Below are 16165 nucleotides of genomic sequence, written 5' to 3'. Positions count from 1 at the left end.
AGGGAGAGAGAGATAGAAACATCAATGATGAGAGTGTGACTGATCAAGCCCACAACTGGGCATGTGCCCTGACTGGGAATTGAACCCTGATCACCTGGATCCTAGGTTGACGCTCAACCGCTGAGCCACGTCCGGCCAGGCTTAAATCATTTTTTTAAAATATATCTTTATTGATTTCATAAATCATTTTTTAAAGGTCATCCATTAGAAGTCTGGACCAAGATGGTAGACTGAGCCTAAAAGATGGCAGACTTAATATATACTCCTATTACTACTTCTTCCAAACTTAAAACATCAGAAAAGATATCTGAAAAAAGAATCTATAACACTTGAAAACAATCCAATGCACCAGACATTTTGAGGAATATGTAAAGACATAAAAGTGATAAAATCAGATTTATGGAGAGAATAAAAATTACAGCTCAAACTACACACACACACAGCTCAAACTACACACATACACACACACACACACACACACGAGAGAGAAAGTTCTATGTGGAGGTGGAAAGAGAAGCAAATTTAACAGATAAAAATTCAGAGACAGGAACAAAAAAATAAAAGGATCCCTCAAATTACTGTCAGGATCATCAGGTAGGGAGCATCTAAGGTCATCAAGCAGCTTTACCAGCCCTACAATCTGACCCCGTCGGATTGAGGACACAGAAATGTGTACAGCCAGCCTAAAAGAGCAACTGTGGACACTAGGACAGAAATCAGGATGATCCCTAGAAGGGACGGAGAACCCCAAACTGAAAAAGGCAAACTATAGGTGCGTTCTACTTGGCAATATATTCCTTTCCTCCACCACCACCACCTAAGGCAGGCTACAGCAAAGACAAACAGCACCCACACCAAGCTGTAGGGAAGGTGAAAACACTTAGGCTTCTCGCCACCTTCTCACAGCAGAAGGCCCAAGTTATGTAAACATGATATAGCAGAATCGTAACAGATGCCCTGTTAGCTGACTAATGTCTGACCCATTGTTGGCTGAGAGCCACTATTGTCCTGGCTCCTATAAGACTGGCCCAGGACTTTCAGAGGTGGGGTTTGTCCCCCAGGGGTGCAGTGTGTCCCCCATGTACGTCCAGCTGGCTGCCACCAGAAGAGAGTATGGGTTTGTGTATCTTGTACATTTGGCCTGTCCTAGCCAAATAAAGTAAAAGTCTCATCCTCCTTTGGCTCCACAGTCTTCTCTGGATTGTCCAGATCTAGAGGGAACCTCCCTGGCCCTGAGTGGCCACTACAGTTGGCATAGTCCTGGCCACAGTCCCTGACATTACAGAAGTGAACTAGGAATCACAAATGCAAAAGAAGTACACAACCAAGGACCACCAAGCACCTTAGCAGACCTGAGACAGGGTATGTGGAGGAACAGCTGTAACAGATAAGGGCTACAGGGGCTAGCAAGGAGGTAATATACCAACCCCCAATGAATTTATGGCTTAGAATCAGCAGGGGCCAGCTCTATCCAACATGGCGACTTGTTTCACCTTGTAGTAACCACTAGCCTCATTATATGATCACTGTAATACATTACCATTCTAAACGACACCCCCCCACCATGATCAGAAAGGGAAAGCCCATATAAGGACACAAGATAGCCAAAAAGGGCTCTTCAAAAAGTCTCCACCCCTTTCCCAGAAAAATCCTGAATATTCCCCCCCTTACTGAATGCCCTACCCCTTGATTAAATAATCCCCAATAAAAGTAATAAATTCCACTAGGGAGGAGCGGCTCTGCCTGTGGGTAGCCTTCTCTCAGTCCCATTGCTTCATTAATATACTCTCTTCCACTTTAAACTCTATACTGGCTCGTTTTGAAGTCTCTCCTGTGTGACAGGAAAACCCCACAGTGGGTCAGGAACAAATGGGTTCCTGGACCCAGGATGCCTGAATCAGAACCAGTACCATTTAAGAGATAAACAAAACTTAACGGACAAATCAATCAAGTTGCTGCTATGTTGGGAGAAAAACATGTTTTAAGAAACGTGTTCAGGGATAACTAGGAGCTCTAGCTCTTAAATTATAGCTATCTAGACTGAAGTGGCAGTTCCCACGGTGTTGTCAGAGGTAGGCAAGATAAAACAAGAAAACAATTATTTGTCCTTCGTGGACACAAATGCTATTAATTCCAATGTACAGAAAATGTGTGCTGACCACTTTATTTTAAAATAGCTTACTCTGCTCTTCCTCTTATCACTTACCACTGTTTAATACTGTGCTATAAATTGACTTGTTTAATCTGTTCATTTTTTGTCTTCTTCAACCAGAATCTAAGCTGCAAAATATAGGGTCCCTCCCTTTTTTTTTTTGCCCACTAATGAGTTCTTAGGTGCAGCAAAGTGCCTTGTACTCATTTGTGGAATGAATGTGTCTCTTATCTGCAGGAAAATGTCTTCACTGTTTAGGTCGGCATTGAAGGCCTTGAAGCAACCCTCCATCCCATTTTATCTTCCCTGTTCTAAATAGTAAACCCTCTGTTTCTTGTCAAGCCAGTTCCATGTTGCCATTTGTCTGCGCTTAATTACATGTTTTGTTAATGCTGGTCTCATCTCTTCTTCATGTCTTTCTGACAAGTCAAATGAAACCAAAGTCTAGTCAAGTCGATCTTCTTTAAGAATTTCATTAGTATACATCTACAAGTTTCTCTCACAGGTATTTATCTCTCTCTTAAACCACATATCTGAACTACCTAATTACAGTCCGCTACATGGTAATACTTGGGATTGTCTATAACAGTGACAATCTATAATAAACCATTTGTAGTAAAGGGCCTGTTATGTTAATTTGTTTTATTTAAATTTCCGACCTGTCCAGTATTAATACTTTGTAAAATATACCAACCACACGCTTCATGTCAGATTGCTATAAAAGTTTCTAAATGCTAACTTTCAATTTCTATATGTATCTCATCACGGACCAGTAAGGAACAATCCATGGATCAGCACCAGTCTGTGGTCATACTCTGGGAATCAATGAACCATTGTATCATTTTACATTCTTCCACAGAGCTTGGTTCTCAAATAAATATTTCTAATTGATTTCTGATGGTAATACGCTTATATTTAGCCAGTTACACTACTAGAGAGTGTTTCATATCACCTCTGATTATAAAGACTTTGTTAATACACAGTTAACTATGAAACTGACATTAAATGAGGGCTAACAGGGAGAGAACATGGTGTGGAAGAGCCAGGTGATCTGACAGTGCAAATCTAGAGCAACCATAAAACATCAGAAAAAAGAGGATAATACTGACAAAAATAATTTAACTGTTCCAGTCATAATTGATGTGGTGTTTTAAGTGTTATGTGAGAGAAAAACAAATTAAATATGGGATATTCTAATTCTAGATTCCCTTGAGTCCTATAAAAATCAAACTATTCTGTGTACCTCAATATAGATATATAGAAATAAATATGAATTCCAACTCTATATACTTAAAAGACCTAGAAACAATGACTAAACCAGTAGAAATGAGCATTCTTAACACCCAGATTGAGATTCTGAAATAACATTTTCCCTTAAAAGAAACCAGGGCTTCTTGAAGAAATAGCTGACTCCAGGTTTGTGGCAGCAGACAGACAAGATAAACTTGAAACATCTTAAAATACTAGACAGCATGGAAGCTATCAAAGACTACAAAGGCTATGTCAAAAAGACTTATGGGTGAAAATAAGAGACTCCCAGTGACCAAAGATAAGACAGTTAGAGAGCTTCAATAAGAAAAAGAATTACAATATTTTGAAACTTATCAAACATGTTTAATCCATGAATTCATAATGATATTACTTAAAAATATATTTGAATATTTCCTTAGGACAGCAGGGAACCAACTCATTACCTTGAAAACTGGGTAAGTAAAAAGAAAGAAGCAAACAGCACTTTCCCTGCCTTTCTCATATGAACTATTCTATTGTGCAGTCGAATAGTCAAGGAAGGGAAGTGACTCCCTATAACATTATTCCAGCAAAATAAATAAGAACAAAAAGAACTAGAGTATTTCTATTTTGCAGCCTCAAATGAACTAATGGATCCAGGCACTGAACATCAATGGTTGCTAACATTAAAAAAAGTGAAAACCAGACATTATGTGTCTCCTAATTAAAAACTACAACAAAGGGATCAATAACAAATCTGATCATGATTCTAGATCAAGCTTGCCATGATCTTGCAGGAAACACACAGAACAGCAGAACATGGTGAACTGCACTGTGAATATGAGAACAGTAATATCCAGACTGTGAGAATCTACAGGTGAAATGGTCCAGTTCTTTAATAAGAAAATTCTAAGGAACAGTAACGGAAGGAGGCATTAAAAGATAAAAAGTTATCTAGTTAAAACAAACAAAAAGCAAGACCAAGCTAGAGTATCTAGGAGGGTACACTTGGGTGATAAAGCCATTAAAAAATACACTGTATGGAGAAGCTGCATTAGGACAGGGTACAAAGGAGGTTTCTAGAATGGTTGGCTAAATTCTACTATTTGACCTGGGTGGTCAAGTTGCAGATGTTCACTAAGATATATTCTTGTATCTGTGTTTTATCTTATAATAGGCTAAAAACCAGCAATGTAAAAAGGAGGAAATTCACGATGAATAAGAATAGATATTAAAATATTATCCACCCATACTTCGATTGTTCATTTCATGCTCCCCTAGGTGCCCTCCATTCCTTTCCTTTGAAGACTACTGCTCTAAGACAATTTATTTAAATATTCCAGCCTTTCTATTGTCATATGCCAAGAGTACAATAACATGAACACACTTAAATTGTACAGTGTTGTGGATGGGAGCAACATTAAGTTGTATAAAATAGCTATTAAAATAATTTTAATTATTTTTACTTACAAAAGTTTCAAAACAATATAGAAATATCAAATACGAAGTCAAAGGGCACCCTGCACATTCTCTACCTCACTCTCCAGAGATAGCCACTCTCACTTTGGTGTATATTCTTTTAGATCTTTATGTTTTACAAAATATAAATTAGTATTATTTTTGACATATAACTACATTGTTTCTTTAATCATCGAAAATTGGGCTATGTTATTCTGCAATTTTTCTCTTAGCATTCTGTACACATTTTTTCATATCAATATGCATATACATGCTCCTCGACTTATGATGGGGTAAGTTGAAAATATCATTAAAAAACATTTAATACATCTAATCTACCAAACATCTTGGTTAAGCCCAGCCTACCTTAAATGTGCTCAGAACACTTACATTAGTCTATGGTAGGGCAATTATCTTGAGTTTCATCTCAAGTGTAACTGCCTTTCTCTTCATCTAACCACAAGCAGGAGACACACATAGAGATGAGTGTTTTGTAGATATGATGGGATGAGAAACACAAAACACAATATCCAAAAAATGCTGGCAATACAGTGCATGGTATATTATCAGTCGTTTACCCCAGTGACCGCATGGGTGACTGAGAGCCGCAGTCTGCTGCCACTGCCCAGCATCATGAGCGAGTACCACATGGTATATCGCTAGTCCAGGAAAAGGCCACGATTCAAAATTCAAAGTATGGTTTCTACTGAATGTGTATCGCTTTCATACCATCATAAAGTTGAAAAATCCTAAGACGAACCATCCTAAGTCAGGAGCCACCTGTACCTCTAACTCAATTTTAACTGCTACATATTATTCCAAAATAGGGATTTATCACAATTTCTTTTTTAAATGTGTTTTTATTGACTTATGAGAGAGAGCAAGGGAGAGGGAGAGAGAGAGAAACATTGATGTGAGAGAGAAACATTAATCGGTTGCCTCCTGCATATACAGTGACTCTAAATGACACACTAGATCAGATGGATTTAATTGACATTTACAGAACATTCCAACCCAAAGGTGCAGAATATACATTCTTCTCAAGAGCACATGGGACATTCTCAAAGACAGACCACATGTCAGGATACAAAACAAGTCTCTACAAGTTCAAGATTGAAATCCTATCAAGCATCTTCTCAGACATTTATACAATGGAATACTACGCAGCTTTAAAAACAAAGGATCCCTAACCCTTTGAGACAGCATGGTGGGACCTGGAGAGTATTATGCTAAGCAAAATAAGCCAGTCAGAGAAAGACAAGTGTCACATGACCTTATTTATATGTGGAATCTAATGAACAAAATTAACCAATGAACAAAATAGATCCAGAGACATAGAAGCATGGAACAGACTGACAAATCTCAGAGGGAAGGCAGGGGAAAGATTAATATAAGAATTTATATGCATACATGCATAACTCATGGACACAGACAATAGTGGGGTGAAGGCCTGGGGGGAGGGGTATATGGTGGAGGGGAATCAATGGGGGGAAAAAAGGGACATTCGTAATACTTTCAACAACAAAGATAAATGAAAAACAAATGAAAAACAACAAAGAGGCAACCCACTGAATGGGAGAAGATGTTTGCAAACAAAAGCTCTGACAAGGAGTTAATATCCAAAATACATAAAGAACTCATAGAACTCACCACCAAACAAACAAACAATCCAATTAAAACATGGGCAGAGGACCTGAACAGACATCTCTCCCAAAATAACATACAAATGGCCATCAGATATATGAAAAGATGCTCAACTTCACTAGCTATGAGGGAAACACAAATCAAAACTGTAATGAGATACCACCTCACATACCTGTTAGAATGGCTATTATCAACAAGTAATAACAAGTGGTAGAAAGGTTGTAGAGGAAAAAGAACCCACATTCATTGCTGGTAGGAATGTAAACTGGTAGGCATTATGGAAAACAGTATAGCGATTCCTCAAGAAATTAAGAGCACCGTTACCACGCTCTGGCCCAGTCGCTCAGTTGGCTGGACTGTCATCCCGTACACCGAAAGGTGGCGGGTTTGATTCCTGGTCAGGGCACATAACTAGGTTGTGAATTTGATCCCTGGTTGGGGTCCATACAGGAGGCAACTGATCGATGTTTCTCACTCACATGGATGTTTCTCTTTCCCTTCCTCTCTCTCTAAAAATCAATAAAAACATATCCTCAGGTGAGGATTAATATTTTTTTAAATAAAATAAAAAATAGAGTTATCATACAAACCAGCAATCCCTCTTCTGGGTACCTAACTGAAAAATTTGAAACATTTATTTGCAAAGATATATGCGCCTCTATGTTCACTGCAGTATTATTCACATTGGCCAAGACAAGGATACCAAAGTGTCCTTCAATACAGGAAGATGTGGTACATATATACAATGAAACACTACTCAGCCATAAGAAAAAATGAAATACTGCTGTGTCAATATGAATAAACTGTGAGAATATTATGCTCAGCGAAATAAGTCAGTCAGAAAAAGCTAATAACCATATGATTTCACTCATATTTGGGATATAAAACTGACACTCATAGACACACACAGCAGTATGATGGTTACCAGAGGAGAAAGGGTGGGGGTAGTAAGGGGTAAAGGGGGCCAAATACATAGTGACAGAAGATGATTTGACTATGGTTAGTGGGCACACAATATATTATAGAAATGTACACTTGAAACCTATATAATTTTATTAACCAATATCATCCCAATAAATTTAATGAAGAAAAAGATAAAAAGGAAAGTAGTCTAACACTCTGTATTTCATTGATTGTAGTCAGAAAACATAGCAATCTAGGATACCTTTAGAAAACTGACAAAGACTAAAATGACTAAATGCAGTGGTTTATTTATTGTTAACCATAGTTTAGCTCATATATTAAATTGCCACTGGTCTTCAACTTTATTATAATAAAAAACAAAATTTAGTTGCACAAATATTGACCACTATGTTACATTTTAGAGAACCATGTTCAAAGGTAGTAGCCCCAAACAGTGAGAAAAGGTGCATGGGCACATTTTAAAGAAAACAAAAAGTTCACGAGAAACTTACACATTTTAAATGGCATCAGACAAACAGATTTCCAAGTCCAAACACTAACAATGAATTATCAGATATAGTTATGTGAGAAACGCAAGTCATTCTGATTTTTAAAGGAGAGATTGACATAAGCTTTGAGAAATTTAAGAATTAGTACTCCTCTCAGAACATAGCCAGGTGAGGCTCTAAACAATAAAACCATTACTTGAAATAGAACTTTGAGTTCTCAAACCACTGTTTGTCTATGTTTGTAAATTAAAATACTTTCAAAATAACTAAAGAAAACTTAACTCCCTTTCAGTCTGCTATCCTTATTAGGCTCAGCAATTTGTCCCAAGAGAATGTAAAACCTATCACCAACCTAACCGATGATTACCTATATAATCACACTTTTCACTAGTTATGGAGAATAACTGTACTGCAGGTACTTCTGAAGTATATAACCTCTTGATAAAGTATGAGAAGGAATCTCTAGGTGTAGAGACACACAGATGAAGAAAAGTCACTCACATATATCCTTACGGCAGGAGGATAATAGTCCTGGAAACAGTCAAGTTTGACACAATAAAAACAAAGTTAGAGTGCTGTAGAGAAACTAGTGATCATAATTCCATCTTTTTTTTTTAGAGAGAGAGAGAGGAAGGGAGAGGGAAAGGGAGAGAGAAACATCATTTTGAGAGTGAAACATCGAACAGTTGCCTCCTGCACACCCCCCTACTGGGGGTGGAGCCCCAAACCCAGGCATGTGCCCTGACTGGAAATAGAACAGCAACCTTTTGGTACATAGAACAATGCCCAACCAACTGAGCCACACTGGCCAGTGCCATAAATTCCATCATTAGTAATGAAGGGGTTTGGGGATGGGGGGTGGACAGCCAAAATGTATTAATATGCTTCACTTTGTAATTTATAAGTAAAAAATTTTAATGTCATTAAATGATGAAAATAAAGTAAGTGACAAACAAGTGAAGTAATACAGGTCTCAGTGAGGTGAAAACATCTTTTATGATATGACTATCAAAAAAGTTAAATATACAAAAAACTACTTTTCCTATAACTTAATCTTTATTTTGTAAAATAAAAATTCTGAAGGTATTATCTCCTACGGTCTGCAAAAATTATCTTTATAACATAAACCACTTCCTGGAAGAAAAATCTTCTTCAACCATTCTTCTCATCAGGTATTGAATCTTAAGTGATTGTGAAAATACACTCAAAGGAAATTTTCAGTGTATTTATGCTAGTAGCACTCACTAGTTAGTACATTTGTTACCTAATGCTAACAGGGCATTACTGAGCAATGGAGCCTAATTCAACAACATCAAAGTAAGTTTTCTTTACTTACCCTTGCATAGTGGAATTCAACTCCATAGAGTTCTAAGGTTCGTGCTGTGTTCAGGTAATTAAATTCTGCTTCTGCAGGAGATAAGCCTCTATAAAGACACACATGAGAAATGGAAAAAGAATTATGGAAAGAAAATTTTAAGACAATTACTGAGTATTATTAATAAAATTCAAAGTCCAGAGTCAGTGTTCAAAAAAAAATCTACAAGAAAATATTAACTGATGTTCAATTATTTTTGGAGAGGGACACATCAATTGGTTGCCTTCCGCACTTGCCCTGACTGGGCCCAGGGATCAAACCTGCAACCCAGTTATATGTCCTTGACCAGGACCGAACCCATGACCCTTTGGTGCCTGGGCCCACGCTCTAACCACTGAGGCACACCAGCCAGGCTGTGTCTTTAAAATGTTATCTTCTATGAGGTCTTAAAGAATTCCTCTTACAGCCCAGCCGGGTGTGGCTCAGCAGTTGAGCATCAACCTAGGATACAGGAGATCGGGGTTCGATTTCTGGTCAGGGCACATGCCTGGGTTGCGGGATCAATTCCTAGTCGGAGGCATGCAGGAGGGAGCCAATCAATGACGACTCTCTCATCATTGATGTTTCTATCTCTCTCTCCCTCTCCCTTCCTCTCTCTGAAATCAATAAAGATATATTAAAAAAAAAAAAAGAATTCCTCTTACAAATACCACATGATCTCACTTTATACGTGGAATCTAATGAATAAAATAAACTGATGAATAAAATAGAACCAGAGGCATGGAAACGTGGAACAGACTGACCATCTCTGAGGAAAGGGGGAAAGACGGGACAGGAAGGGATTAACCAAAGAACTTACATGCATATATGCATAACCCATGGACACAGACAATAGGGTGGTAAAGGCCTGGGGTGGGGAGGGAACCGGGTGGAGGGGGGCAAATGGGGGAAAAAAGGAGGTACATCTGTAATACTCTTAACAATAAAGATTTTTTTAAAAATTAAATCAATCACAAATATGGCCAAATTAGAAAAAAGCTATTTATCTGGAAAATTTTCAGCATCCTAATTAAATCTTCTACAAAACACCATGCATGACCACTCCTTAGTTATGTACAATTACATCTAACTTATCTAAAGGGTACATTTTCAATAACACAAATTATTACTTTGTATAACATTTTCTTATTTTCGAGAAATATAAGAATGCATTACATTTTAAAAATCCAAAGCTGTTCTTATGGCTGTTAGAAAGTCACTCATTCTCAGACATAACTTAAAAGTAGTGTTTCAAAATTTGATCTGTACACCACATTTGCATTTGAATCACAGATTGCTTCTGAAACACATAGATTCTGAGACAACCTCGAGCAGTGTTTCTCACAGAAAGGTGCACAGACAGGTATTGATTCATAACAATCATTTCTAGAACTTTGGCACAGTAATTTTATGTCTGTTGAATCTAACAATAAAAATGGCTTACAATTTTTTATGTCCTTGTTTATTTCTCCATTTTACTTTTCTATTAATTCACTTTTATTATATTTTTTGGAAGTATTATTCCATGACAGATTAGAGAAAAATTGGTGTTTTACAACAGATAGTAAATATCCCAGGTGATTCTTATTCTAAAACACAAGTTTTAGAACTACAGTTTTAAGTGCAAAGCCTTTAAAAATTGATTTACTCCCATATTATATACTGTTCTAACAACCTTAGTTATCTGTTATTATCAGACTACAGCAGATCAAAAGCAGCAAATTACAAAAGCAGATATAAATCTTTCATTCACTACAGATACTAAAAAAAGCAGCCAACAACCTGCCAATGCATGATCATAAAAATGAGATTCCTCAAAAGAGCAGATATTCTTCAGTTTTCTATAAAATTCAATTAAGTTAAATAAATATTCTACCTTCCCTACCCCATCCCCAGTTAAACTAGATGATTCTATTTTTTTCTTTGTTTAAAGATTTGAGGAATCATTTCTTTAAACTACACAGAAATATATAATTACTACCTCACCAAATGTATAATGTTTTCTTTGCAGGAGAGATTTTTCATTATTGGTAAATTTTTTATAAAATTGGGTTTATCTTCAAACCCTTGATTCAGATATGCTATGTATAGAACTTTCATTACAAATGGCATTTACTTTTACACCAAAATAGCCCCCTCACCACGTTAGGCCAGTCTTAAAATTCTCATTCAGTAGTCTTATTTTAGATCAGAGGTCAGCAAACTTTACTGGAAAGAGCTGGACAGTAAACACTTTAAGCTTTCAGGCCATATGGTCTCTGTTGCAACTACTCAACTTTGCTGTTATGTGAAAGCAACCACAGACAACATGTGGAAGAATGAGGGAATGTGTGTTCCAGTAAGTGTTCATTTATGGACACCAATTGGAATTTCTCAAAATTTCATGTGCCACAAAATGTTATTCTTTTTTAAAATTTTATTCCAACCATTTAAACCATACAAACCATTCTTATCCCATGGGTCATACAAAAATAGGCAGTGGGCTTTAGTTTGCCAGCCTGTTTTAGACACATGAGCCATTACTAAATAAAAGTAAGTTTCTTTAATAATAAGAGCTAGCCCTGGCCAGTGTGGCTAAGTAGGTTGGAGAGTCATTCCATACACCAAAAGGTTGAGGGTTAGATTCCCAGTCAGGGCACATATCTAGGTTGTGGGGTTGATCCCTGGTTGGGGCACATACGGGAGGCAACTGCTATGTTTTCCTCTCTCTCCCTTCCCCTCCCTCTAAAAATCAATGAACATGTCCACAGGTGAGGTTGAAAAAAATAATAATAGGAGCTAATATTTCTTCAGTGCTTACCATGTGCTAGGCACTGTTCTGAATACTTTATATATAAACGTACTCAATCCTTACAGTAACTCCAGAGGTAGGTAACTTTTATCATTCCCAACTTACACATAAAGAAATAGAGAAGCAGTGACATAGAACAATCTGGTCAAGGTTATACCATAGTAAGTAACCTAACCAGAATTTCAATCCAGGCAGTCTGGCTCGAGTTCACACCCTCAGCCAACATGTAACACTAACTTAGTTTCTACATGAGTATTTTGAATGTTACTGCAAAACTGAACTCTGACCCAATAAACAATATTACCTTCTATTCTATTCAAAACAATAGATCTCTTATTGGAAAAAAATATGTAACAGAAAATTAGACTCACAAAATATCAAAGTTGAATATTGTTATAAGTGAAAAATTGCTACTATCTCTTTATTTTATTAATTTAGTATAACATAAAGTTCTTTTTCTCCTCTTGGCTCATTACTAAACAAAAATGATTCCTTTCATATAGCTAAAAATTGAAAGAGAATTTGCTAAGTAGATTGTGAATATACGAATAATATTCTAAAATTCCTGGCAACTTTATATAATAAAAACTTTATATAACAAAAATACTTTATATATAGTCCTAACAACTTTATGTAATAAAACCCTTATATATATTTATATAGAATATAAAACTTTATGTAATAAAAACTGGCAACTTTACATAATAGCAAATAAATTTGTTTACATAGCTTTATAGTTCTTAACAGGAATTTTAAAAAGTCTCATATGAAATAAGCAATTTTTCGCCCTCTTTTTTATTGTTAATCCTCACCCAAGGATATTTTTTCCATTGACTTTTTTAGAGAGAGGGGGAGAGAGAAACAGAGGGAGAGAGAAAGAGACTCCCACATGCACCCCTGCCTGGGGCCCGGGATCGAACCTGCAACCCGGGTACTTGTCCTTGACCAGCAATTGAACCTGAACTCTTCGGTGTGTAGGCTGATGCTCTAACCACTGACAACACTGGTCAGGGCACAATGATTTTTCTTTTACATAGATCACCTATATTTCTTTATAATAATCACACTATTTTATATAATAGTAACTGTCCTATTAAGTAAATGTAACAATCACATTAAAAATAATGTAAAACATTTCTCTAGAGAAGATGCCATTAAGAAGTTTACCAAATAAGCAGAAAAGTAAATAAATCCTTACGTATGTTGCTGATGTAATTTTGCAATTTCTTTTTCAAAATCTTGAGGTTGATTAGGAATGAAAGAATAATCTGAGAGGTAGCCTGGCAAATTTTCTGACTGATTGTAGTCTCCAAGTTCAGCTAATAAATGAAAGAAAAATATAAATTTTAATAAACAATTTTTAAAAATTTTTATAGCCAAATCAGCAATGTCATGAATTCCATTTATTTCTGGAAGTAAAATATTTATGTGTCTGCTGTTACCATTTAAACAAGTTATAACAATGCATATAACAATCATCTAGATCTCAAACAACTTCAGAATTTTTTTTTTCTGGAATCCGTAACTGCTAACTAATTGGATGTTTCATTACATTTCCTCTGCAGCCACTTTCCTCTGTACAGTAACTTATGTCTAAAGAACATATACATTATAGGCAATGTATATAAACATAGACCATGCAATTACATGTTATTTGCCTCAAAAATGGGCTGGCTCTGGCCAGTGTGGCTCAGTTGGTTGGAGTGTAGTTCCATGCACCCGAAGGTCTTGGGTTTCATTCCTGGTCAGGGCATATGCCTAGGTTGCAGGTTCGATCCATGGTCAGTGTATGTACGGGAATAACCAAGCAATGTATCTTTCTCACACTGATGTTTCTCTCTCTCTCTCTGCCCCCCCTCCCCACATCCTCCTTCTCAAAAAAAAAAAAGATCTATTTAAAAAAAAAAGTGGGCTGATACTTACACTGGACAGCAAATGAAGCCAAAAGGGCAGCAGTATTATAAGGACAAGGCAATCTAATAAAACAAAACAGAAAATACATAACCCAAAGTAAAACACAAGAATTTCAAAAGCACTATAATTTATATTATACTATTCACACTTGAAATTTCCATACGACTTATATTTTAGCTATTAACTAATGAATTTATTTAATGAAAGGAATTCATGTTATATGTAACCATTTTTCAATAGATAATTTGTTTACAAAGATCATCAATTACTTAATATAGAATTAAGAGTATTTTTAAACCTCATTACTAAAAATTTATAATAGCCCACCTTCCAGTAAGAATGTCTTGTTTAATTTGCAAAAAATACTGGTACCTTAAAAAAAAAAAAAAGGTAAGTTAGCATTTACTGGAATTATAACATTTAGATATTAAAAATAGCATACTTATATTAACAAATAAAACTGAAATATTTAAGTATTTGCTTCTATAATATACATATTAACACATGAAAATATATTTTTAAAATAAGCTTTCATAAATTCATGAATCCAAGTTTTAAAATTCTTTGATAAATGAAATTTTGTACTGCAAATGTCTTGTTTCCACCAGGTCCATTATAAAACTTCTAAAGTTTTCTAAGAGTTACATGACTGAGTAAGAAGATTAGAGAGAAATACTCTAAGGACTGGTATATGCAGAAGGTAGGACTGGGAAGCACAGCAGACAGGAGAGCTGACAGTAGCAATGCACTAGAGACCAGTTGAAGAAAAGCATTCTTTCTGCTGAGATAGGCAACCAACTGTAATAACAGGCCTATGGGTTGATTATCTTATTAGGCAGCAAGAAGCTACTAATTGCAGAAAAGCACCTTTCCATCTTCATTTGAGTTAAGAAAGCTCTTTTATTAAAAAACACACACATAAATTCCTTTCCCTACTACTGCTCTACTATTAGAACTTCCAAATACCCAATTTCCTTTAAAACCAATAAATAAGTATCCCATAACAATACTAGGGTTGCTTACAAAGATGGCATGGCACTGCTCTGTCTCTGCTAGTGGGTGAAGTCATTACCTCACAGATATATCAATGCTTGGGCAAAACCACCTGCGCACTGTATAATGTTGGCAGAAGACCAAAATTTGAGGCTTTAAATGCTTAAAAATATGGAATTTGCAAATTTTTATTTTATCCCACTAAAAAAAGGATACATACTCCAAGAGTCAAAAGTCATTAAAAATATTGTTTGGTTGATTAAAGTCATTAAAGAGGGCCATGACAATTCAAATTATGAAAGAATGTAATTAAGGTTTTCAGAGAATCAGATGTTGAAGAAACTTTTTTAAAAAGCTGATATAAATATCCTAGCTTCATATATTAAATACTCAGAAACCTAAGCATATACGTTCTTTTTTACAGGCAAAAGGAAAGAAACCATTATTTGTACAGTTGATCCTGGAAAATATATGGAATTTGTATGATGCTGTCTTTTAAATGCCGTCTTTTAAAGGTTAATAAAGTCCCTGAGGCTTAATACATAATATTATAAACATTATTACTTACTCAATCTAAGACAACATATTTCTATCCAGCCTACTTAGTTTCATAATTAGTAAAGTCCCTGAATTTACTTAATTAAAAGTTAAAGGTTCCTGTTGGAAAACAATCTTAAAGTTAGGACTGAAAGGTCATGTATATCCTTGACATAATATTGTAAATGCTACACAAATAATACCTATGCTTGTTGAGTTTTATTTACATACTAATCATTAAGGACTCACAGAGTGGAAACCAGAATAAGCTAAACCTAAACTGTAAGTCCTAAGGTAAGCCAGCCTGTGATCTTTGGCAAATTACTTAAAATTTGGCTGAGCCTTAGTTTCTCTATTAGTAAAAAGAAAGTAGCATAACTTGCCTAGTATATGTATACCAGGGGCCCTAAATAGAAAGATAACAGCCTAATTTTCAAAGACAATTAAGACCTTTAAAAAAGATTAATAATAATTGAAGCAAATAAAGTGATCACCCTTTTAAGCTGTAAAAATAATGTAACTTTTCTAATCCAGACAATAACTAATATCAGGAACTAAACACCTATTGTGCACTAAAAAGGTATGAAAGTAATGTCATTTGTATTCTCATGACTCCTAAGAAAACTCCAATTCCAATGATTCCAGCAATACTAAATGGTGTTTAATTTGGAAGCTCACTA

At 35.8% G+C, this 16165-nt stretch overlaps 1 protein-coding gene across 5 annotated transcripts in view; it reads right to left on the bottom strand.

Annotated features, from left to right (window-relative positions):
• PTPN4 (protein tyrosine phosphatase non-receptor type 4) overlaps positions 1-16165 on the bottom strand; it is a 183245-nt gene that overhangs the window by 98657 nt on the left and 68423 nt on the right. For all 5 annotated transcript variants that reach the window (XM_081141862.1, XM_081141859.1, XM_081141860.1 and 2 more), the window contains 4 exons: positions 14283-14327; positions 13965-14017; positions 13240-13360; positions 9233-9320 (listed from right to left, as the gene is read on the bottom strand). In XM_081141862.1, coding sequence (XP_080997988.1) covers positions 9233-9320; positions 13240-13360; positions 13965-14017; positions 14283-14327 — 307 coding nt within the window. The remainder of the gene's footprint in view (positions 1-9232; positions 9321-13239; positions 13361-13964; positions 14018-14282; positions 14328-16165) is intronic.

The sequence above is a fragment of the Miniopterus schreibersii genome (assembly GCF_964146895.1).
Source record: "Miniopterus schreibersii genome assembly, chromosome: 7".
NCBI classification, from domain to species: domain Eukaryota; kingdom Metazoa; phylum Chordata; class Mammalia; order Chiroptera; family Miniopteridae; genus Miniopterus; species Miniopterus schreibersii.
This window is presented reverse-complemented; position numbering and strand designations above follow the sequence as displayed.